We start from the raw sequence: 25,468 nt of genomic DNA, 5'->3' as shown, positions 1-25,468 counted from the left end.
TGAGGGGAGCACCGTACGAAAGCGGTTACGGGACCGCGTTGCCTGCCGGGAGTTGTAGTTTTCTATCCTCTCTCGGCTCCTTCTTGTTTCCGCTGCCGTCACGGGACAGAGCAGTCGGTGACAGTCCCGAGAGCCCCCACCCCGTTCCCATGGCCGAGCCGGACCGTGAGTTAGGGGCCCTGGTGGGAGGGTGGGAGGGTCGGGCCGCGCCGGGGCCTGGCTTTGGGCTGCAGGCCCCGGGGCCCGCGGGCAGGTCGGTGGGGTGGGAGACAGAGGCTGCCTGAAGGGAGTGGGATTCGGAGGGCTGTTGCTAAGTGGTCGATATTGCTAGGTTGGTGGGTTTCTGGATTGTGAAATTTAAGGGTCCATTTGCAAAGTTTTTAATGATCGCGTTTCTCGCACTTTGGTTGCTGAGGACCCTCGTTGCTAAGGACCAAAGTTACCACGATCCCGGTTGCTAAGGTTGCCTGTTGTTAAGGGCAACTATAGTATGTTTGGGGACCCCTGCGGCCCCTTTCTATCTCATTCCTTCAGTTCTTGTGCCTCTCCTAAACCTCCCACCTTCACTGCATCTCCTCTCCCACACTCAACTCTCAGCAGAAGTATCCCTACTTAACATCTCTTGAAAAACTTAGCCCTCCCTCATTCTCCTGGCTCGCACTCGCTACCTTATCCTGCTTAACTCTGAAACCTTCCTTCAGTCCCGTTTCACCTGCTTTTTCCTGCCAAACCTTCCCCTCCTCACACATTCCTCCACTCTAAAACATGCCTTTCCCCATCTCCAATAGTTTTACTACCATCCATGACTCCAGGATAATTAGGTTGGTGGGTCCTCTTGTCGCCTCCACCACTGTGAACCCTTCATCTGCTTAACTATTTCCCCCCACTGTAACCACGTCTGCTCCCCCTCCTCCCCAGCCTCTGACCCTCTGGAGAACCAGGCAGGGAAGGTGCAGGAGGCTCAGGTGAGATGGGGAAAAGGGTGGAGGGAAGGAGAGAAATGGACGTGGTTCCACATGCCGCACTGGGGGAGGTGCAAGGGAAGGCTTTTACCCAAGGGCCCTTGGCTTATGGCCCTGATCCCTAAACCCATCTGGGGATTAGTGCAGCTCCTGGGAGAATGGCGGCTTCTGGGGACTGTCAAGGAAAATGTATATAGCCTCAACCCCTGGTTCCCTTCGATATTGTCCTCATCTCCTATTTTGCCCCGCCTATCCTCAATCCCTTCTGAACCTCATTTGTGCTAGACCTGGAAAAGACAGTGTTCCAGTTTGATCCCCAAACTCAGGGAGTATGGGGTTGGGGAAAGGACCCTCTAGGGCTCATAAAAGTATTGAAGCTGACTGTGGTGTCAGCTACCTGTAATCCCAGCACAGCTGGGGGCAGTGTTGGGGAAGGGGTAGGAGGATGGAGAAAGGAGAGGCAGCTTGGGCCATATAGTGAGACCCTGGCTCAAAAAATGAGGGGGGGGAGGACGCACCCCAGGAGTGCAGGGCAAACTTTGTGGGTCAGAGATTATAGACAATTCTAGCCAAACTCTTCCTTGGTGGAACCCACATGCTGATCTAGGAACAAGACCAAGATATAGCCACAGTGTCATAAGTGAAGTGATATGAGATTTTCTTAAATAAGATTGGAGATGGTGTTCCACGCAAGATATACAGACCTGAGAGCAAGAAGGAGTAGTAAATGTTTCATTAGTTGGGTTGCTGGGTTGGTCATTGATTGATACTCCGCCTGCATTTTAAATGTACATGACCTTGTTTAATCTTTTCAGCATCCCAGTGATGGGAAAAGGCCTTTCATGGCCACATTACAGATGAGGAACTTACTTGGTAAAGACTGTTAATCCCGAGTCCTTTGGATAGAAAGGAAGGAAAGGATTTGAGACATGGGGAAATGGGCCCCAAAGATTCTGTGGGTTCAGTGGAGAGGTAGGTGAGCCATCTCAAAGATGTTTGAAGACACCTGCCAATGCCTCCAGTTCCCCTAGAGGCCGGGTTGTCCTCACGTGAACCAGAGGAGTGGCTCTCAACCTTCCGAATGCTATAACCCTTTACTATAGCTCTCCACAGTGTGGTGGCCCTCCCAACCATAAAATTATTTTTGTTGCTACTTCATAACTGTCATTTTGCTCCCGTCATGGACTATAATGAAAATATCAGATAATATGCAGGATATCTGATATGGGACCCTTGCAAAAGGCTCGTTTGATCCCCAAAGGGGGTTGTGTCCCACAGGTTGAGAAGCACTGTACTAGACAGTGCCTACAAGCACTGAATACCAGCATGCTCATCCTATGAGATCACGCTTCGAAGGGAAGCAGGTGCAGATGCTGCGGTCAACAATAACCCCATAAGCGCACAGCAGAGCCGTGACAGCCTGCTCTGGGTCTCTAGGATCTTACTTGTCTGCCTCCCAAAGGAAGGCTTAGCGCCAGACCTAAAAAGGTTTCACAGTCAAAAGGGGTTCTCAGTGGCCAAGATGTGGGGTGTCAATTGCGGTATTATCCAGACAGGGCAGCACGAGCAGCAGCCTCAGTGGCTGTCAGGAGAGGGAGTCAATGAAGCACGGTTCATCATACAATGTGTTACTATGGAGCCACAATAAAGAATGAGGTGGGGGGCTGGAGAGATGGCTCAGTGGTTAAGAATGTATACTGCTATTCCAGAGGACATGAGTTCATGTACCAGGCAGCTCGCACGTGACTGTAACTCCAGTTCCCGGGGATCCATCTCTATGGGCGCTTACACACACGTGCACATAGACACATAATTAAAATAAACTGAAAGAATGGCGTGGGTCTATGAAACCTTGTGTAGTATCATACTCGGGCAAGACCCATTTCTATAACAGTGAGCAAACAAGCAAACACTCATGCAGAGAGAACACACAGACTTATCTCTTTAACTGTTGCTTGATCTTGCTTTGTTGTTTGTTCATTATCCAAAGGTTCAGGAGGCTGAAAAAGGAGGATTATGAGTGGGAAGCCAGCCATCTTGGATACAGCAATAAGGCCTGAATAAGCTCTTTTTAAAGTTTTTGTATATATTTTTTTTAATTTCATGTACATTGGTGTCTTGCCTGCGTGAGTTACAGACAGCTGTGATCTGCCGTATGGGGCGCTGGGAATTCAAGCAGCCAGTGCTCTTAACCACTGAGCCACCTCTCCAACCCCTCTTTTTTAATTTTTAAAACTAGTTTGTTTGTTTTGTCTTGTGGGTAGGATGCACATGCCACAGCGCACATGTGGTGATCTGAGGTCAGCTGTTCTCTCCTCCCACTCAGGTGGTCAGTCTTAGCGGCAAGCACCTTTCCCTGGTGAACCACCTTGCCAGCTTCTGTAATATTTTTAATACCAGCGAAGGATCATTTTAGAATCATGCACAGTAGTGATGCAACTCTGTAATCCCACACCTAAAAAAATAAAAATAGATGGACCAGGAATTCAAGGTCACCCTCAGATAAATAGCAAGTTAGAGCCAGCCTGGGCTAGGTAGGACCCTGTCTCAAAATAATAACAGAAGAATTTTTTTTAAAAGATTTATTTATTTAATGTATGTGAGTACACTGTTGATCCTTTCAGACACACCAGAAGAGGGTACTGTGTCCCATTACAGATGGTTGTGAGTCACCATGTGGTTGCTGGGAATTGAACTCAGGACCTCTGGAAGAGCAGTCGGTGCTCTTAACCACTGAGCCATCTCTCCAGCCCCCAGAAGAATCTTTAAAAATAATTCGGAGAGGAGATTTGGAAGCAGAATAGGAAAGGGATGATCTGGGGGCCTTTGAGCAGTCTGACGGTGACGGTCAGGCTATTCGTAGCATCTGCAGTAAGGCCAACCTCGGGCTGGCCCCAGTTGGCATGTGTTCAGTGTTAGATAGTTCTGGAAGTCCTGTTATCTAGGCTGGGCATTAAGTGGTAAACATAGATAAAGTCCTTGCCCTTGTGTGGCTGACATTGTGGCACTCGGTAGATATTTGTGATTTGGGGGAGGGGGAGGGATTAAGGAAGAGAGGTAGACTGCCCTAAACAGGCCATCATATGGTAGGCAATAGGAGGATCAGAGACAGAAACTGAGTCAAGGAAGCCAGGGCAGGACCCTAGGGGAGAACAGGTTGAACCAGGTGGAGCTCTGGGGCTAGAAGAGGGGGTCAGTGGAAGGATGTCAGGAGGCTAACATCTTAGTTGGTACACTGGGAATTGGCTTGAGGGCAGTGGGGTAGGGAAGCCAACTAAGGGACAGTAAAGCCACTTAGTATGGGGATTTGGAGCAGGAGCTGGTTTCAGGGAGATGCTGAAGCCACTCTGGAACATAGTTGGAGCAAGGTGGGGTCACCTCGAGAGGCTCATGTCTGGTGACAGAAGAGGCATCGCCATCGACTAGGCTGTGGGGTAGCTGTGGCAGTGGCCCAGGGAAGTGGAGTAGGCCAGCCAGAGGCCCAGGGATTCGCCGCTCAGCTTCCCAGCAACCCCTGAGCTACATGTACAAATTGAGGCCGGGCTGGAGGTCTAGCTCTAGTGGCAGTGGTCACCTAGCATGCATGAAGCCCTGGTTTCGGTCCCTAGCATCTTGTCAGGCTGTGATGGCGAGCTGGTTAGAGTGTTGGCTGTGATCCCTGACATCATGTCCATAAACCCAGCTTTGGAGGGGTGGGGACAAGAAGATCAGAAGTTCAAGGTCACAAAGCCTTCATAGCAAGTTTGAGGCTGGCCTGGGCTACATAAAGCCCTACTCAAAAAGCAAGCTAGGCATGGTGGCGCATGCCTTTAATCCTAGCAGTCAGAGAGAAGCAAGTGGTGAATTCTAGGCCAACTAGGGATATATAAAGTGAGACTCTGTCAGAAGGAAAAAGATGGGGCTAGCATGGTGGTGCATGCCCTTACATCCAAGGCCAGAGAGCCAGGTGGATCTTCAGGAATTCCAAGTCAGCCCAGTCTGTGTAGTAAGTTCTAGGCCAGCCAGAGAGACCCCATCTAGAAAGACAAGGCCTAGAGGAGAGCCAGGTCTCCTCTTCAGGCAACCTTTCTCAGAGCCTTACACTGGCCCTGTACTTTTTCAGGCCCCCTCCCAGTCAGAGCCCTACTCTATTTGAACCAGGTTGTCACGCATCCCTGCCCTTCCCTGCCCTTCCCTTCCCTGCTAACCCCACTTCTTGGGCTTGGCCATCCCACCCACCCCTTCCAGGATTCAGACTCGGACACTGAGGAAGGAGCCACTGGCGGAGAGGCAGAGAGTAAGTGTCCTCCTGGAGGAGGGCAGGGAGGTGATCTGGGGTCTGGGATTATATAGTGGGGTTCGGGGGAGACTCCCTCAAAGCTATCAGGAGTGATAGCCAAAGTGTGTAACAATGGGTTTTGGGCCTGGCGCCTGCTGGCTATGGGAGACAATGGGAGTTCAGGTGTGGGAGGATAGAAAATCCCACACTTGGCCCCTGGCTCAATGCCCATCTGGCACTGTCTCTTTTGTTGTTGATCAGTGGACTTCCTGCGGAATTTATTCACCCAGACCCTGGGCCTGGGTTCCCAGAAGGAGCGTCTGCTGGACGAGCTGACCCTTGAAGGAGTGACACGCTACATGCAGAGCGAGCGCTGTGAGTCCCCGACTGCCTGGCCACTTCTCCCATTCCTGGCCCCAAATCACTCCATATTTGGGATGGGGGTGGGAGTGGGGTAGTAAGAAAGCCTGCTATACACACCTGTAATCCCAAATTCTGAACAGATCGGAAAAGGATCAGCATTTCAAGTTAGCCTCAGCTATACTGTGTGTTTGACGCAAATTCGAGCTACATGGAAGTTTTCCTAAAATAAAAAAAATTTAAAAATTAAAAATGGAGGAATCCCAACTCTTGGGATGGAGAGATAGTTTAGTAGTTAAGAGAACTGGCTGGTCAGAAGAGCTGGGTTGGAGTCCCAGGACTCACATGATGGCCCACAACTATCTAACTCCAGTTCAGGGGGTCCTGTTCACAGCCACCATGGCACCAAGCAGGCTTGTGGCACACAGACATTCATGAAGGCAAAACACCCATACACTTAAAAAATTAGCTGGCCGGACGGTGGTCGTGCGTGTCTTTAATCCCAGCTTTAATCTCCACACCTGCGAGGCAGAGGCGGGCAGATTTCTCTAGCTTGAGGCCAGCCTGGTCTAGTGAGTTAGTTCCGGGACAGCCAGGGCTACACAGAGAGACCTATTGGGGGGTGGGAGGGAGAAAAGAAGGAAGAAACTCAGCTCTTCAGGAAATGGAGGTCAGAGGGTCATGAGTTTGAGGGCAGCATGTGCTACATAAGAAAGAGAAGAAAGGGGGTTGGGATTTAGCTCAGTGGTAGCGCTTGCCTAGGAAGGCATAAGGCCCTGGGTTGGTCCCCAGCTCGAAAAAAAAAAAAAAAAAAAAAAAAAAAAAAAAAAAAAAAAAAAAAAAAAAGAAAGAGAAGAAAGACAAGAAACCAGAACTCTAGCCAAAAAAAGCATTAAACCGGATGGAGCCAGGCTCGAGAACATTGTTCTCAGGCCTCACAAGTCTGTCTGCGTAGGGTGAAGGAAAGTCAGGCAGCTCCTGCTTGGGGAGGGTACCTTTGCACTTGAGAACCAGGCCACAGTGGCCCAGACTGAGTCACTTGATCCAGCTCTGAGATCCCTGTCTCTGATTGCCCAGACCCGAGTCACTGCTCTCCCTCCCTCCTCATTTTTTATTTTTTAAGATTCATTTTATATATGTGAGTACACTGTAGCTGTCTTCAGACACACCAGAAGAGGGCATCAGATCCCATTACAGATGGTTGTGAGCAACCGTGTGGTTGCTGGGAATTGAACTCAGGACCTCTGGAAGAGCAGCCAGTGTTCTTAACCTCTGAGCCATCTCTCCAGCCCCCTCCCTCCCTCCCTCCCTCTCTTCCTTCCTTTGGAATGACCAAGTAGGTGCTCTAGATGGAGCCCAGCCCCCTACACTCACACACCATGCTGGGCAAGCACTCTGCCATTGAACTACAGCCCAAGACCTTTCTTACTGTTTTATTTTGAATGGCTCTGAATTTACTCTATAGTCTCTGAAAGTCAATCCTCCTACCTCAGCCTCCCACATAGCTGGGAGTACAGACTAGCACCGCTAGGCCTGACTTTGGGTCACATCCCTAGTAAATACATTATTGGGCCTGTGCCCTAGACTGGAAGTGATCAAGCCTCCGAGGTGACTCAGGGAGAGGCTAAGGAAGTTACCACAGGTATAAATATGTTTGGCATGCTGGGCTCACCTGCAGTCCCAGCTACTCTGGAAGCTGAGGCTCAAGGATCTGAATTCAGAGGCAGCCAGGAACACATTAAAAAGAAGGAACTAGGGGTTGGGGATTTGGCTCAGTGGTAGAGTGCTTGCCTACCAAGCGCAAGGCCCTGGGTTCGGTCCCCAGCTCCGAGAAAAAAAAAGAGGGAACTAGAATGATGATGTTGGTGCACACCTTTAATCCCAGCACTCAGGAGGCTGAGGCAAGTGGTTTTCTGAGTTTGAGGCCAGTCTGGTCTTCAGAGTGAGTTAGGACAGGCAGGGCTTCACAGAGAATCCCTGTCTCGAAAAGCCAAATGAAGAGAGAGAAAGAGACAGACAGACAGACTTAGGAGATAGGTCAGTCCATAAAGTACTGCCAGCTCCCACACAAGAAGCCTAGTGCTTGTAATTCAGAGCTGGGGAGACAGAAGCAGGAGGAGCCAAGTCCAGGTACCCGAGAGAGGGCAGGATGGCTTAGCAGGCCAAGCCTGACACCTCAGCTGGATCCTTGGGACCCAGGAGAAAAATGGCTCTCACCAGTTGTTGTCTCACTTCCTTCCACATGTTTGCTGTGAAATAGACACACAAAGAAATGAGTAAAACAACAAAAAAATAAAAACCCCAAACCAGGTGGATGACCCTGGAAAAATACACAGACACACACACACACACGCTTGCACACACACACACACACACACACACACACACACACACTCACACCTCACACACACACACATACACACTCTCACACACTCACACTCTCACTCACACTCTCACAGACACACACACATACACACATACTCACACTCTCTCACACACACACACTCACACACTCACACATTCTCTCACATACACACACTCACTCACACACAGACACACACACATACACACACACACAGTCACACACACATACTCACACACTCACACACACTCATACTCTCACACACACTGTCACACACACACTCACACTCTCACATACACACTCTCAGACACACACTCACACACACTCACACACTCTCACACACACTCACACTCTCACACCCACTCTCACTCAAGGGATAAACGAGTAGGACAGGACCTGATCTCTAGAGATATGGAAGTGTGTGCTGTGGTGTCATTACAGGAAGCGTGTCTCAGGTGTGCTGTTTAGAAGCCAGCTAGCTGGGTCACTGTGAAATTTATATTTCTTACTGAGGTCGAGTCACTGAAGTCTGAGAAGCCAGGCCCTCACAGTCCTCGTTGGGAACAATGCAGCTTTGAGGGTCCTGAACAGCCCTTTGTTGAGGCCATGTTCTCCAGTTTCCCCTTCGCCCAGCTGCTCAGCGCCCTCCTTGGCAGCCAGGGTGGCAGCTGAACCTCCCTCTCCTGCCACAGGCTGGGCGTCTGCCTGCAGAGAGGGCCCACACAGTGGCCAAGAGGCGCAGGACCTTTCTCTTACACTCAGATCTTAGAGTCCCTGGCCTATAGGGTGCTGGTGTGAGACGTGACATAAATATTAATTAAGCAGGCCCTTGCTGTTTGCCAGGCTCCGTGACGTATCTCACCAAGCACCCTTGTATCTAGTTATCACAGAATAGTGTGAGATCTTTCTAGAACTAAGCTGAGCAGAAGAGGAAACTGAGGCACGGAGAGGTTGTGACTTGGTGTGAACATATCACAAGGGGCACAGTCGGGCCCCTGGAGTTCAGTCTTGCTCTGTGGTTGTGGCAAACTTTGATTTTAAGATTATCTTGCCTCAGTCTCGGGAGTTTTGGTATTACAGTGTTGCCACATCCAGTCTCAATGCCCAGATCTCCAGCCATCTTGGGCCCATAGCATCCTAAAGAAGCATAGGCTGTAGCAGGCTTTTCTTGACCTTTCTTTTTTGTTTTGTTTTTTTCTATGTAACAGACCTTGGTGGTCTGAAATTCACTTTGTAGACCACACTGACCTCAAACTCACAGAGGTCTGCCTGCCTCTGCTTCCCAAGTTCTGGGATAAATACATGCGCCACCATGCCCGATTCAAACATTGTTTTTGATTGAGTATGTGTGTGTGTGTGTGTGTGTGTGTGTGTGTGTGTGTCTGTGAGTGTGTGTCTGTGTGTGTGTGTGTCTGTGTGTGTATCTGTGTGTGTGTGTGTCTGTGTGTGTGTCTGTGTCTGTGTGTCTGTGTCTGTGTGTCTGTGTCTGTGTATCTGTGTCTGTGTGTCTGTGTCTGTGTGTGTGTGTGTGTGTGTGTGTGCTGTAGGTGCATTTGTGCTGCTGTGTGTTTGCCGGGGAACAACTTTCAGGAGTTATTTTTCTCCTTCCACCATGTAGTTTCCAGAAGTCAGGCTTGGCAGCAAGCGCCTTTACCCGCTGAGCCAGCTCACCAGCCCCTGTGGCAGGCTGACGTTTGTTCATACTTGTTGTCCCTTAAACAGAACACCCCAGGGGTGCCCAATTCATGGATACCACACTTGGGTCTGTCCATCAGCTGACAGACAGATGCCGGGGCTCTGTGTGGCTGGGCTGCCGGCCAGCCAGCAGCTGGGCCAGCAACAGGGCTATTTCTTCCCAGCTCTGTGCTTGTGAATGGATTCACCAATATCCTCCCCTAATAGTTCTTTTCTAAGAACCATTAAAGACCAAGAGCAGAGCCCTCATAAGATACGAACCATGGATCTAAAGACGCTTAATACAGTTGGGGGGCTGGAGGCGGGGCTCGATCAGTGGAGTGTTGCTTAGCACGCACAGGCCGCTGGATTCAGTCTCCTGCACCACATACAAAAATGGGCCTGGCGAGGCTCGGTGGCCTCCTTTCCTCCCAATGCTCAGAAGATAGAAGCGGGTAGGCCACTGCGAGTTCTCATCCTGAGACCCTGTCTCAAAGAAAGAAGAAAGAGAAGCTGGGCATGGTGACCATGCTGGCATCTAAAGATGGAAGCAGGAGGATGGGAAGGTCAAGGCCAGCCTTGACTGCACAGTGAATAAAGCTCGCCTGCCGTCCACGAAACCCTGTCCAAAGGAGAAGAAATGCTAGTTAGGGCAACCGACTCAGATTAGCAAACTCGAGGCGGCCCTGTGTGAATAAAGCAGTGTGGTGAGGGATGTGTATAGCATTCTGGAAATAGGTCATAGACAGTCATCCCAGCACCTGGGAGGCTGAGGCAGGAGGTGCAGGATTCCAGGCCAACCCAGGGTACATAGGGAGGCAATGTCTCAAAACCGGACAAAATGGCAGACATGTTGGTTCACACCATAACACCAGCACCCTAGAGGTGGAGCCAGGAGGGTCAGAATTTCAAGGTCATCTTTAACTACATAGAAGGCTCAAGGTCAGCCTTGTTCTATGAAACCTTGTCTCAAATTTTCTTTTTTAAAAAAAGTGTGTGTGTGTGTGTGTGTGTGTGTGTGTGTGTGTGTGTGTGTGTGTGCGCGCTTTAAGACAGGGTTTCTCTGTGTCTCTTTGGCTGTTCTGAAACTCACTCTGTAGACCAGGCTGGCCTCAAACCCACAGAAATCTGCCTGCCTCTACTTCCCAAGCACTGGGATTAAAGGAGTGCACCACCACCTTCTGACCCAAAAATAATTTTTTTAGGTCCTACAGTATTGTACCTAGAAGATAAGTTGTTAACAGAGTTTGGTTCGGGTTGGTTTTCAAGGTTCTGGAGATGGAACTCAAGGCAAACGAGCAGTCTCTGCACTGCTGAGCTGTCCCTCCCCCTGCCCACCCCTCTCCCCAAGACCTCCCCATTGCTGTCTAGTCCACCTGCTGTCCCTTCCGGTTGGCTGTGTTTCCTCACCATTAATATGAGGTTGCCAATACCATCCTCCCACCATTGGCAATACGTCTAGGAGGGAGACCTTAGCACGTGACATCAGTTCTCTGCTCCAGGTCGCAGGGTCATCTGTTTGGTAGGAGCCGGAATCTCCACATGTAAGTGTCCCTTCCCTCAAGCCACTCTTGGGGGCGGGGGTACCTGGAAGGGTTCGTGCACACATGGGGCTAGAATCTCTGGCTGACTGTGCCTTCCTAGCCGCAGGAATCCCTGACTTCCGCTCCCCATCCACTGGCCTCTATGCAAACTTGGAGAAATACCACCTTCCATACCCGGAGGCCATCTTTGAGATCAGCTACTTCAAGGTAGACTGCTGAGGCGAGGGAGGTGGGTCCCAACCGCAGTCCTAATCTTACTGGAACTTGTGGTTCTCTCTCCCACAGAAACATCCGGAACCCTTCTTTGCCCTTGCTAAGGAGCTCTATCCTGGGCAGTTCAAGGTGAGGCCTTTTTCTGCAGGGGAGATTGGGAAGAGTAGGCATGTGAAGCAGGCTCTTTATAGGTGCTTCAGACAAACATAACATGATTAAGAACCTAGCCTCGGGGTTGGGGATTTAGCTCAGTGGTAGAGCACTTGCCTAGGAAGCACAAGGCCCTAGGTTCGGTCCCCAGCTCCGAAAAAAAGAACCAAAAAAAAAAAAAAAAAAGAACCTAGCCTCTGAGGCCAGCAAGATGGTTCCGTGGGTAAAGGTGCTTGCTACCAAACCTGATGACCTGAGTTCAATCCCTGGAACCCTCATGACCGAAGGAAAGAACCGACCCCATCATATTCTCTGACCTCCACATAGGGAGTAGATAGATGATTGGTAGATAGATAGATAGATAGATAGATAGATAGATAGATAGATAGATAGATAGATAGATAGATGATTGGTATGGATGGATGGATAGTAGATAGATAGGGAGTAGATAGATGGATAAGAAGTAGACAGACAGACAGATGCTCTTAAAGAAAAGAAAAGTTACACAAGTCCCCTCCAGATGTGACAGTCCATAATTGTAACATCTGGGAGGCAGACACAGGAAACTTTAAAACTCAAGGTCAGCCAAAGCTACACAAAGCCTGTCTCAAAAAAAAAAAAAAAAAAATTGAAGGTGGAGGGGGTGGAGAGGTGGCTCTGTGTTAAAGAGCAGATAGTACTTTTTTTGTTGTTGTTGTTCTTTTTTTTTTTTTTTTGGAGCTGGGGACCGAACCCAGGGCCTTGTGCTTGCTAGGCAAGTGCTCTACCACTGAGCTAAATCCCCAACCCCGCAGATAGTACTTTTGCAAAGGACCAGGCTTCAATTCCCAGCACCCACATCAGGAGATTCACAACCCCTGTAACTCCAGCCCCAGGGAACCTGACACCTCTGGCCTCTGTTGAGTCCTAGAACTCACCTCCATATGCTTACACACATACATGTAATTCAAAATAATGAAATGGTTTTTTTTTTTGGTTCTTTTTTTCGGAGCTGGGGATCGAACCCAGGGCCTTGCGCTTCCTAGGCAAGCGCTCTACCACTGAGCTAAATCCCCAACCCCAATGAAATGTTTTTAAAAGAAAGAAATGCCTGGTGTGGTGGTGCACACCTTTAATTCCAGCACTTGGGGCTGGAATGGTAGCTTAGCAGTTCAGTGCATTGGCTGCTCTTCCAGAGGACTTGGGTTTGATTCCCAGACCCACACAGTAGCCCACAGCCATCCGTAACTCCAGTTCCAGGGGCTCTGACATCCTCAGTCAGACATACATGCAGGCAAAACATCAGTCAGTGCACAGAAAATATATATAAATAAATCACTTTTAAAATCCTAGCTCTTGGGCTGGAGAGATGGCTCAGTGGTTAAGAGCACTGACTGCTCTTCCAGAGGCCCCGAGTTCAATTCCCAGCAACCACATGGTGGCTCACAGCCATCTGTAATGAGATCTGATGACCCCTTCTGGTGTGTCTGAAGAGAGCGACAGTGTACTCATATAAATAAAATAAAAAATTATTTAAAAAAAGAAATTACTTACATCTTAACAGCTTGTTTAGACCTGAACAGATTTTCAGAAAGCATACTAGTAATTTGAAAAAAAAAAAAAATCCTAGCTCTTGGGAGGCAGAGGCAAGAGGATTCCTGGTCTATCCTACCAGATGCTATCCTGGTCTACATAGCAAATTCCAGGACTACCTAGAGAGATTATCTCAAAAACCAGATAGATAGATAGATAGATAGATAGATAGATAGATAGATAGATAGATAGATAGATAGATAGATAGTAAAATAAACAACTTTAAGAAGTTAAAAGAGGTTGGGATTTAGCTCAGTGGTAGAGCTTGCCCAGGAAGCGCATAAGGCCCTGGGTTCGGGTCCCCAGCTCCGGAAAAAAAAAAAAAAGAACCAAAAAAAAAAAAAAAAGAAGTTAAAAGAAAGGAGTGAGGTGCAGGCTCCTGGGTGGCTCTGGGCCTCCGTTTACCCAACTGTAAGAAAGCTGTTGAGAGTATCAGAAAGGGCCGAGGCTGAAGCCTGGCCGTGAGCCTGACTCTGCAGCTCACCGATTGGTGACACCAACGAGCCACCACTTTGCCCTTGCCTGGGTCTCCTCATCTGTGGTATGGGAGAAGGTATGCTCACCCTTTCTGGGCCACTGTGATGGGGCACGGGGCAGAATGGGCCTAGGAACTGTGTGGGACATTCCTGTCAGCTCGATACTCTCCTCCTAGCCGACCATCTGCCACTACTTCATCCGCCTGCTGAAGGAGAAGGGGCTGCTGCTGCGCTGCTACACGCAGGTAGGCGGGGCCGTGGGCGGCTCGGCTGACGGGTGGGGGGCCGGATGGCTCTTGGAACCCTTGGTCAGAGCTGGGGTAACACAGCTAGGCACAGGACCAGCACCCAGGACTCAGCTAATTGTAGTGTGTAACCTACAGTGGGCCGCTTCCTCTTGGCCTCAGTTTCCCCTTTGTGAAATAGGGGACAGAAACAGGCTAGATTGGTATTCATGGGAATCAGGAGCAAGACTAGAAAGTCAAGGTTGCTGGATGGTAGTGGCATCTGACTTTAATTCCAGTTCTTAGTTGGCGGAGGGAGACAGATCTCTGTGAGTTTGAGGCCAGCATGGTCTACTTAGCAAGTTCTAGGCTACACAGAGAAACCCTGTCTTGAAAGACCCCCCCACCACCAAAAAAAAAGGAAAAGGTTATCTATCCTTGGCTACAAAATGAGTTTAAGGTTAGCCTTCAGGATGTGAGACTGTATCTCTAAATTAATTGGTTAGTCAATTAGTTAAAATATAAACCAACAAATGTAAGAATTTTTAAATATAAAAAAGTCAGAACAGCTTCAGGCACTCACAAGTCTCTTGTGAGGTGACAGGGTCACAGGACATCTCACACTTACTGAAAAGGCCTCTGTATCTGAGGGGACACCATCCATACCACAGCCACTCCAAACCAGGAGCCTGGGGCCGTTTTCTAACAATGACACTGTATGGTAAAGAAGGTGGGCACTTCTGAGCCTGGCCTTGGATACACTGTGGCCACACCGGGGTTCAGAAGGATATTCAAGCTGCTGGCTTCTAGATTAGCAACCAGAAAAAAAAAATATGTGTGTGTCTGTGTGTTTTATTGATGTGTTGAAGTTCAGACCACTCTGTGGCAGTATACATGTGTGCTAAAAAAAATTACATATCAGAACACAAACTGGCCAAGCTAGGTAGCACACACTTGTAATCCCATACTTGGGAGGCTGAGAAAGGAGCTGATCGTGAGTTCAAGGCCAACCTGTGCTGCATAGTGAATTTAAGGTCAGACTGGCTCCATAGCCAACTCCCTCCCACCCCACCCCCCAGACAGAAATTAAAAAGGAAAAGAATTCCAAATTGTACAGGAATGTTAATGCTCAAATACGAATCGGTTTCTTCAGGCAACCCAATGAAGCTCTTGCAATGTCAGAAACAGCCACCAGGGGGAGGATGAGTTCAAATTTTGGGGGCCAGATGGCTGGAGGCCCTAGTTGGGGAAGAGACAGCTTAGCCCTTCCAGACATTGCCCAAGCACAGCCTAACTCGGAGTCAGCCTCATTCACAGAACGATGATGCTACCAGCTCCCTCGAAGCCCCATACTTCCTGCATGAGGTTGTATGCCCCTCCGGCACCCTTGTTTGCTAGCCTCTATGACAACAGATGTCCACCCCAGTGCCAGGCCCTACCAGTGAGCAGACACCGTGTCCTCCTGGTGTTAATCTCCTCAAATGTGCGACAAGAACAAGAGGGAAGATGAGTCATAGACCTAGGATGTCCGATGGTGCCAAGTCTCTGAACGCTTCCACAGGAGGCAAGTCAGAGAGCTGCAGGGGGGTTGCTGGTGCACACAAGGCAGGCATGGGAGCCTGGCCAAGGAGACAGTAAAACAAAAGCCTGAGACCTGGGAGGGAGGGAACCCTCAGAGGCTCACTCTGGCTGGCTGGGACGGGCAAGGGAGCTACAGAAAGCAGGCAGGAAGCTGCTGTGCTGGTCCAGGCAAGGTTGACGGAAGGTGGACCTCCAGTGAGGGCCACTGATGCAGAAAAACATGGCTGGGCATCTCCTGGATGGTGGCTGTTTCTTAGCTGAGCACATCCTGTGCTTTCCTGAGACTGAAAAGGACGGATGTCGAGAGATGCTGTTCTACCTCGAGACCCTGGGAGATAGCCACATAGAGGGGGTGGGGAGCAGCCGGACATGAAGCCTGGGCTGAGCAGAAAGGCAGTGGCCAGAGAAGCAGCAGATGGGTGAAAAGTTGAGGCCTCAGACAAAGCCACCTGTGAGCAAGAGCTGCTGACACAGCTCAGTGTGAAGTACGCAGGTATCTACTAGCTATCTGCAGTATTTTCTTAACTTTGGTATAGTTGGTGTGTGTGTGTGTGTGTATGTGTGTGTATGTGTGTGTGTGTGTGTGTTTCCAAATATGCACAGACATGTGCAGGCATGCCATAGCAAAAGTTTGGAGGTTAAAAAAAAAAGCTAGGCGTGGTAGTGCATGCCTTTAAATCCAGCACACAGGAGGCAGACGCAGGCAGGCAGATCTCTGGGTTCCGGACCAGCCTGAAGTTTAGAGGTCGGAGGATAAGTTGCAGGAGTCAGTTCTTTCCTTCCAGCATGTGAGTCTCAAGGCTAGGACTCAGGTCATCAGGCTTGATGGCAAGCACCTTTATCTGCTGAGCCATCTCACTGCTCTGCACACACACTTTAAAAAGGTATTAATTTTTAGTTCATGTTTATGGGTGTTGTGCCTGCATGTATGTCCAAGTCCCACATGTATGCAGTTCCCTCAGTGGCCAAGAGAGAGCATTAACAGATGTTGTGTGCTGCCATGTGGGCGCTGGGAACCAAACCAAGGTCTTCTGGGAGGACAACCAACTCTCTTAACTGCTGGGCCATCCCTCCAGCCCCCACACATACATTTTTTTGTAAAATATCTAAAGGTGGAAAAAAAATGTTCCGCTTGCCCCTTTGTGGTCAGTTTCTCATCCTGTCACCGTTTGAGTCACTGACCCACTTTCTGGAACACAGTGGCTCTGAGTTATGCTGACACAGCATCTTTGAGGCTGTGCGGTGCTGTTTTTAGTTCAGGGCACAGGAACCCATTCTCACATTCAGTCATTGTGTTCACTCAAGCCACTGTGGTCCCATTGAAGAATGGCTCCAGATCCTTCAAGTTGCATCTATGAAATTCAGCCTCCAGAAAGTTCTCTAATGCCCCTCACCCAGCCTCTTGTCAGGGGCCCTTCCATCCTCACACCAGAGAGCAGCACCATGCATTTTAAAAGCTGGAGATTCATCGTTTTCTTTTGGGCATGTGTCTGCTGTGTTATGTAGGCCGCAGGGCTTCCTAATGCAGGGGAAGTGCTCTACCACTGAGCCACACCCCCAGCCCAGGCAAGACCTGAGCTTGTGATCTTCTACCTCACCTTCCTGTAGCTGAAATTACAGGCCTGCTGTGCCCACCCAGCTCTACTGTGCAGACTGGGTAGAGGCAGCAGTCTACCACATCATCATGAGGGGAAACTGCAACTTACCCAGGCCCCAGGATGCACATCACTGATGTGCAGTAGGGTGGATGTCAGAGGCATGCTCAGCTCAGTGTATATCAGCTCACAGTGGGCTTAACAGGACGGAGCCCCATCGCAAGGGAAGGAGCATCTCTGTGGATACAGTCCAGCATGACCTGGGACTTCAGGCATCTCCCTCCACCCTAAACCCTGTTCCCATGGATACAGAGGTGGTCTGAGGTAGTTCTGTGAGCCCTGGGTTAGTGTGTTGCTTACTCCCCAGGGGAGGACCTGGTAGGCCAAGGCAGCTACAAGGCAGATGCGGGATCCATGAGTGCAGGGTGGCGGTGCTCCCCTGTAATCCAGCACTCTGGAGGGAGGGTCTCAAGTTTGAGGCAGTCTCACCCTCCCCCAAGAAACAAATAAGTCATTCTCTTTTGTTTTATTCATTTATTCATTCATTCATTCATTTATATTACATTTAGTTAGTGGTGTGCAGAGTTCTGCGGACAGCAGAAGGAAGGTGTTTGCTTCCACCATATGGTTTCCAGGGCCCACAGCCTGGTTGCTATATCAGTGACAAGGGTCGTTGCCTGCCGAGCCATCTTGTCAGCCCTTACTATGGCTTTTCAAGCCAAGTGCCAGTCTTGTCCCACGCCTTCCTGGATCTTACGGTGTTCCTCAGGCTAGCCCCACATTTATAACAATCTAGAATGGTAGGCATGGCCCGCCATGCCCAGCTTTATTTATTTACTGCTTATTTATTTCACTTTTTTGAGGCAGGTCTTCCAGGTAGCCTGGCTGGCCCCACATTAGCTGTGTAACCTCAGCTGACTTTACACTTAAAGCAGTCCTCCTGCCTCAGCCTCCAGGTGGAGGGTTTACAGGCTGTCACGGCCACGCCAACCTGATCGCTTTATTTATGTTAATGCTTGGCCAGAGCTGTCACATGCAAGTTGCTCAGGTGGGTCCCCACAAGGATGCCACCTCTGAGGGGGACACTGAGGATGGGTACAGTAAATGTGTGACAAATGGAGGGAACGTGTGTGGCTCTCTAACAAAAGAACTCTGAAAAATAGAGGCAGTGACCCAGTTTACAGAAGACTGTTGCATGGGGCGCAGTGAGGCTGCCTTGGACATCCTTAAGCAGCCTTGGGCGGCCCCACTGGGAAAGAGGGCACTTTCCCTACATCCTCACCCTCCCTCATCCCCTGCAATGCCACTTCTCAGAGCCCACAAGGGCTGGCTGTCTTCCTGACCTCCCCTCCCCCTCCAGAACATTGACACTCTGGAACGAGTGGCCGGGCTGGAGCCCCAGGACCTGGTGGAGGCCCACGGCACCTTCTACACATCACACTGTGTCAACACCTCCTGTGGAAAAGAGTACACGATGAGCTGGATGAAAGGTGAGGCGGGGCTTCACAGGCGGGCGGGCGGGCAAGCCACACCTCCCACTCCTGCCACACCACGGCCAGGTTCCAAGGGGCTGGGCACCAGTGTAGGCTGCTCCAGTCTTTGGCTCTTGCCAGCCAGTGAGTTGGTTGGTTCCTTTTGAGGTTAGATTTCCCTATGTAGCCCAGGCTGGCCTAGGGCTTACACTTCTGCCTCAGTCTCACTATTACTGAGATTGCAAGCGTGCGCTACGGCACTCAGCTATCTTGCTTTTTATGGTAGCTGTAGAAGCCTCAAGGATTCGAGATGGCAGCAAGTCTTTGTCCCCATGCCACCCCTCTGCTGGGCTGTCATACCTCTGGACCACAGAGCACAGCCAGCCACACGTGGACTCAGTGCACACTCACGTACTGAGTGGTCACACAGCCTCTGTGTCTGAGGTGTTTACATGAGAGTTCCTGCATCAAGACAAGCATAGCTACATTCTGAGGAAGGCAGTGCACAATAGAACCTTCTGAACCGAAGAAGCCTGTGTCTACATCCAGCATGGCACCACTCGCACTACAATGGGCCAGCTGAACCAAAGAATCTCTGCATCCAACATGTGGGTCCCAGGAACTGAACTCGAGCTGTCAGGCTTGAAGATGGAGCTTTTTACCATCTCAACCTCTTTGTTGGCCCTGAACAGTTTAATTTTTCTTGTTTTTTTAAAGATTGGGTCTCTAATTCATTAAATTTTTGTTAATTTAAACTGTAGAAGTCACAGGAGGAGCCATGGTATATGCCTATTCTCCTGTTGTTTGGTAGACAGAGGCAGGAGCATCAGGAGTTCAGGGCTAGCCTTGGCTACATACCAAGTTCCAGGCCCGGCTAAGTTACATGACAAAAATGAAAATAAAAAGTAATAAATTGTTTATAAGTCCCATGTAGTTCAGACTTCCATATTGGACAGTGCAAGAGGAACTTGTGGAGCAGGAAGCTGGATGCAGTGCTGGGTCGGACGAGCGCTGGAAGCACACATGACAGGGCTCACTGCTGTCACTGCTGTCACTGTCCCCATTCATGTGAGGACACAGCATCCAGGAGAAACAGCCAGTCCCTCGCTGAGTGCCAGCACCAGCCTGTTTCTGGCAGCCATTGTGCTGAGCCTGAGGCTGCTGTGTCACTGGGAATCCGTTTCTGTGTTCTTTATGCTGACTTCACAAAGCCTCTGGTGTCCCCTTGAATTGGAACAGCTGTGGCCTTTGTAGCCGGACCCTGCAAGGTGGCTTTTCTGACAATGCCAGCCAGCTGCCCCGGACTGAGGGCTCCTGAGCAGCCCAAGTGTGCACAGCTGGGGGTGACAGACGAAGGACATCACCCTTTATGTCCCTGTGAAGCGCATCTACACCCACAGAATAGCGTGCTTGTGCAGAAATGCCCTCAGTGGCGGGCGGGCGGCCGTTAGAGCTTCCCCCGTGACTGGGCGGTGTGGCTGACAGTGACAGATGTGCTTTCAGACTCCCTGACCCATAAGTAAGGAGTGCTGGTTTTCATGAGGGTAGTTAGTCTGTCCCATAAGGGTCTGTCCCAGAATCCAGGGGTGGGAAACGTGAGCCTGAGGTTTGATCCAACCCAAGGCCCTCTGTATGTCCTTTCCTGACTCGGGCAGATAGGCCTGTCCTCAGGACACACTGGGACGACTTGACTCCCATTCCCCAGCTGGGGGTCTGCCCCATGTCCACCCTCTCATTCACTAGCTGTAGGCCGCGGTGCTGCCAGCCACCCTGGACACCTGGAGGTGACGGGACAGAGGGGGACTCTTCTCTGAGAAGCAGGAAGGACAGCCCAGGAAATGCCCTAGTAGTGGGCTGTGCTGTTTGTTTTGTGTTGCTGGGGATAGACGAGGGGACCTGGGCATGTAAGGCCAGATGCTCTCCCACTGGGCCACACCCACGGTCCCCACAGTAGGCACAGATCTCAGGTCACCGGGCATGGCAGCAGATCCCTTTACACACTGAGCCCTCACTTCACTGCCCCAGCTCTTGGTTTTTTGAGATGTGGTCTTGTGTAGCCGAGGGTGCCCTCCTGTTTAGTTCTGCCCAGGCAGGCTTCGTGGCATGCACCACCACACCTGCCTGGGGTGCATTCATGCTGCTCTAGCATCTCCAGCAGCCCTTGGGGGCGCCTCACTCCTCACCCCCGCTCTCTCCCTCTTTCCCACCTAGAGAAGATCTTCTCAGAAGCAACTCCCAAGTGTGAGAAGTGTCAGAACGTGGTAAAGCCCGGTGAGCCTCAGACCCCTTTCTTCCACTGGCCCGCACGCACCTCAAATCTGGCCACTCTGCTACCTGGCCTGTCCCCTACTGTTCTGCAGAGAGTGGGTATCTGCCCTTCCCTCCCCCACCCCTGCCCCAGTTGGGCCCCAACTCCTGCCTGTTTCAGCTCTGTCCCCCATGTCTCCTCTCCTCTGTCCCTGTGTCTCTCTGTTTCCACCTCAGATATCGTGTTTTTCGGTGAGAACCTCCCAGCACGCTTCTTCTCCTGCATGCAGTCAGTAAGTGTCCACTCTGAGCTTGGCCCGTGTGGGGGACAAAGCCAGAGCAGTGGGGTCCAAGTCCTTACCTTACTCCTGCAGGACTTCTCAAAGGTGGACCTCCTCATCATCATGGGCACCTCCCTGCAGGTGCAGCCCTTCGCCTCCCTCATCAGCAAGTAAGTTGAGGAGGATGGGACTGGGGGTCAGTGGGGACAGGGCCCCAGGGCAGATCCTGAATCTCAGCTCCCCCTTCCCAGGGCACCACTAGCCACCCCACGACTGCTCATTAACAAGGAGAAGACAGGACAGGTAAGTGCCTCAGCTTCCCTCTCCCTCTCCCTCCGCTTACTTTGCTCCTTCCTTGTCTTACCACTTCCTCAGGAGGACAGGACAGGTCTCTGTGTCCTACCTGGAGAGCATCAATGCCTTGGACTTGCTAGTTCAGGCAGGAAAACATGGGAGTTGTGGTGTGCACTGGGCCAACCTGACACTTCCGTCCTCTGTGTCGTTCTGGGTTCCTCTGAGCAAATGACAGAACTGTGCCTTGAACCTGCTGAAGCCCAAGTGCTTCCCGAAGACAGTCCAGACGCCGCCATTCTAGTGCCCTCTCACATATCAAAGTCCCCCGTATGAAGTGGCAGAGTGTTTGTATAGGGCGATCCCCAGAAGATGCTAAGCTGTGTCTTCGTGACTTGGTCGATATGGTGTGAACTTGGGAGATAGGCTCCCATGTAGCCCTGTCCCCTCAAACGCACCATGTAATTGAAGATGACCTTGAACTCCTAACCTCCCTGCCTCCTGATCTTTTTGCCTTCCGAGTTCTGGCATGACAAGCCTGTGCCACCACACTTTGCTGTGCTATTTGTTCCGCAGTAGGACAAGTTGGTTGCCATGCATTCATTAGGTCCTGAGTTTAACCCACAGCAGCCACATAAAAATCCAGGCCCAGTGTTTGCAGTCCCACACTGGAGAGACAAAGACTGGTGGGTCCCTGGGGCTCACTGGACAGCCAGTCTCACATAATCATGCCCTCCAGGCCAATTGAGAAATGTCTCAGAAAGCATGTGTTTGGACTGAGTATATAATTTGGTGGCAGTGTTTACCTGGCATATATAAGGCCCTGAGTTCAATCCTTAGCACCACCAGAAAAAAATATTTTTGGACTGGGGAGATGGCTCGGTGGTTAAGAGCACTTTGTTCTTCCAGAGTTCAGTTCCCAGCAGCCATGTCAGGTGCCTCACAACTGCCTTCAACCCCACCTCCTCCTTCCCTCCTCCTCGAGCCCACAAAAGGGCATCCACACACTTCATAAAACTAAGCCACATGGTGGCACACACTTTAATCCCAGCAGGCGGAGACAGGTGAATCTCTGAGTTCCAGACCAGCCTGGTCTACTTAATGAATTCCATATCAGCCAGGACTACACACATTTATTTTGAGATACTATCTAATCAATAAATAAATTAAATAGATAAAATTTGGATAACTCCTATGAAATAGTATACACGGTTTGCCTTTTGGTTGACCTCTGGCCTGACCTCCAGATGTGTACACACATAGACAGATAACCCACCACCATACACACACACACACACACACACACACACACACACACACACACACATTAATAAGTAAATAAAATAAGGCTAGGTATGGTGGAGCACACCTTTAATCCCAACACTGAGGAGGCAGAGGAAAAGTGGATCTTTGTGAGTTCAAGGCCAGCCTGCTCTACAGAGCAAGCTCCAGGACAGCCAGGGCTGCACAGTGAGACCCTGTCTTGGCAATAAGCATAAGGTAGGTCTGGAGGCTCAGGACTGTGCCCTTAGCTGTCCTCTCCCCACAGACGGATCCCTTCCTGGGCATGATGATGGGCTTGGGAGGCGGCATGGATTTTGACTCCAAGAAGGCTTACAGGTGAGGCTGGGTCTGGTATGGTGGCTTGGGAAGGGCAGGCTGAGGAGTGAGAGAAAGACAGAAGGCCGGCCAGGCCTTAGCCTGTTCTCTCACTCCTGCTCACACCGCAGGGACGTGGCCTGGCTGGGTGACTGTGACCAAGGCTGCCTGGCTCTCGCTGACCTCCTCGGATGGAAGGTGAGGAGGCCGCCCCAGCCTATCCCGAGCCCAGTCCACCACGGGAATGTACGGTAACCTGACCTCTCTCACCTCTGCCCCTACAGAAGGAGCTGGAAGACCTTGTCCGGAGGGAGCATGCCAACATAGATGCCCAGTCAGGGTCACAGGCCTCCAACCCCAGCGCTACCGTCTCCCCTAGAAAGTCCCCACCTCCTGCCAAGGAGGCGGCCAGGACCAAAGAGAAAGAGGAACACTAGTAGCCACTGTCTCCCATGCAGGACAGCTGAGTCCCAGCCAGCACTGGTCCCTCTAACATGCAGCTTGTGTGAGCTCATAGACCCTTCATTCTCTTAACCACTTTCTTGAAACCAGGGTCCCCAACTCAACCCCAGAAAGTTCTAATATACCTAAGGGCCGAGGCCTGTGCAATCTCTAACCACAGCCCACGGCCTCCAACCACCTAGGGCCAGAAGCAGCCTCCTCCCCTAACGTCTAACTATTCCCAGAGAGCAGTTACCCTAACTGTGCCAGAATAAGGCATTTCTCTATTGTTTTCAGTGGGGACTCAGCTAAATCAAGTTAACCTACCCCGCATAGGGGCTGGACCCTCCAAATACAACTTCACGCAGGGGCTGGGGCCCGGTGGGGTCTGAGGACTGCCAGGCTCTGCCTCCAACAAAGTGGCTCCCTTCCCGGGGCCCCACGCGCCTGCCATGGTGGGCAAGCCGGAGGGCAAGTTGATTAGAAACAAATTAAAACTCAGAACAAAGCAACTAACGTGAGCTGTGTGGCCTCTGCTTCTTTTAGTGGGTACTTGGGGCGGCTTGGGGAGGGAGAGGGCTGGGTCAGGAAGACTCCAGGATCTTAGGAGTGATGGCGGCTGGGGCCAAGAGATGCCCCTGGAGAGGTAGCCTGGTGACTTTTCATCCTGACTGTAGGCCTGACAGAGGCCCACTCCTCCAAAGTGGCTCTCTGAAGAATGACCCCCTGGAAAGAGAGGAAGGTGATTTCAAATGCCCCAGCCCCGCCTCTTCCCCTGCCTCCCTGGCTTCCTCTCTAGAGAACACTTTCACTTCCTGCTGCTCAGGCTCCCCTCGGAACAGGTAGGGCCCCCAGGGACCAAACATCTGTCCCCTTTGCACCCACCACTGCCTCCATCCAACCCTGCCCAGCACTACCCGTGTCTGGATCTCCTCCCAAGGGTTCTGGAGGGGAGGAGCACTGCCTGCCCCTCTTCCCTGCTTGACCCTGAGGTGTGCTCCCCACCCCAACACCTGAAGGTGCCAGTCGGCAGCTCAGCAATGTCTGTAGCTGATAATTATCCGGCTTGCACACAATACCCTAAGAGAAGTGGAACCTTCAGAAGAGGGCTAGCCTGCTCATCAGCCCTCCTCCCAGGCCAGTCAGTCACCCAATGCTGGGCCAATAATTCAGGCAGAAGGATGGGGGTGAGATGGGGGAGGGTGGATAGATGATGGGAAAACAGCTAAATGGTTCCTCCAGTCCCACACGCCTTACTCCTGAGACTGCTGTGAGGGGAATATACTGGAAAGGGTTCACTCTGAGTTGCTGTTCCCCTCTTGGAGAACATTTGGGGCAGAGTGTGGGCATGATGGCACAGTCCTGTGATACCAGAACACAGGAAGTAGAGATGAAGAGTAAGAATCTAACCTCTGCTACAGTACGCAGCACGTATGAGACAAGCCTGGGCTATGTGAGGCCCTGACTGAGAAAGAAAAGTTAATGTTTGACATAAATGGAAGCTGAGTGTAGTGGCTCACGCCTTTAATTCCAGCACTTGGAAGGAAGAAGCAGGCAGATCTCTCATTCAGGCCAGCCTGGTCTACATAGAGAGTTCCAGGAGAGCCAGATCAACATAAACACAGACAACCCTGTGTCCAAAAAAGAAAACAATTTTTCTAAACAAATGTGGGAGAGGGTGTGTTAGGGCTCCTCTGAAGTCTGGGAAGGGAGGAAGTGGGTCTCACATAGCATCTGGGCCACGGGTGGAGCAAGCCAAGAACTTTTCCAGAACTCATCCCCTTCGGCTCTGTAAGTTCTGGTTGGGAATGCTCTCCTCCACCGTGAGACACGTGGGCCTTTCTCCTGGGGTCCTCAGAGTTGTCTGCCACTCAGCAACTAAAGAATGTCACAGCCACCCCCCCAGCGAGGCATGTCGGCTCAGACTAGTATCTCAGCACTTGAGAGCTTAAAGCAGGAGGATTGCTGTGAGTTTGGGGCCGGTCTGGACTACAGAGCGCTCCAAGCTAGTCTGAGCTATCTCAAAAGAACAAAACAAAAAACAAAAACCAGTCCTTGGCATAGCCAGGGACCTCTGAGGTCCATTCTGATCAGGCATATGTAATAGAATTAAAATATTAGTTCTTGCCCTAGCTGGAGCAGCCTTGAGTCTTGTCTTCCTCCATG

The 25,468-nt window shown here is 50.8% G+C and overlaps 1 protein-coding gene across 2 annotated transcripts; it reads left to right on the top strand.

Annotated features, from left to right (window-relative positions):
- The first annotated feature begins 11 nt into the window (after positions 1-11).
- On the top strand, positions 12-23,818 carry Sirt2 (sirtuin 2). 2 transcript variants are annotated; one of them, XM_032894039.1, is made up of 16 exons: positions 49-165; positions 919-965; positions 5,190-5,238; positions 5,482-5,595; positions 11,119-11,160; positions 11,261-11,367; positions 11,446-11,502; positions 13,748-13,816; positions 18,332-18,461; positions 20,655-20,714; positions 20,928-20,983; positions 21,065-21,141; positions 21,223-21,274; positions 22,812-22,882; positions 22,993-23,059; positions 23,146-23,818. In XM_032894039.1, exons 1-16 carry the CDS (start codon positions 150-152, stop codon positions 23,296-23,298), a joined length of 1,167 nt encoding a protein of 388 aa, XP_032749930.1. In that variant the 5' UTR covers positions 49-149; the 3' UTR covers positions 23,299-23,818. The 2 variants fall into 2 exon arrangements, with proteins under 2 accessions (XP_032749931.1, XP_032749930.1); XM_032894040.1 differs by lacking the exon at positions 919-965 and having other exon boundaries at positions 12-165.
- Positions 23,819-25,468: the final 1,650 nt, after the last annotated feature.

The sequence above is a fragment of the Rattus rattus genome, chromosome 2, assembly GCF_011064425.1.
Source record: "Rattus rattus isolate New Zealand chromosome 2, Rrattus_CSIRO_v1, whole genome shotgun sequence".
NCBI classification, from domain to species: domain Eukaryota; kingdom Metazoa; phylum Chordata; class Mammalia; order Rodentia; family Muridae; genus Rattus; species Rattus rattus.
The sequence above is the reverse complement of the archived record's forward strand: the minus strand, read 5'-3'. Positions and strand labels throughout refer to the sequence as shown.

Bases quoted from the DNA above. Each gene is read 5' to 3' on its own strand.
- Sirt2 (XM_032894039.1), top strand. The intron at 966-5,189 runs GTGAGATGGGGA...CACCCCTTCCAG, and splicing joins GGAAGGTGCAGGAGGCTCAG to GATTCAGACTCGGACACTGA. The intron at 21,275-22,811 runs GTAAGTGCCTCA...CTCTCCCCACAG, and splicing joins ACAAGGAGAAGACAGGACAG to ACGGATCCCTTCCTGGGCAT.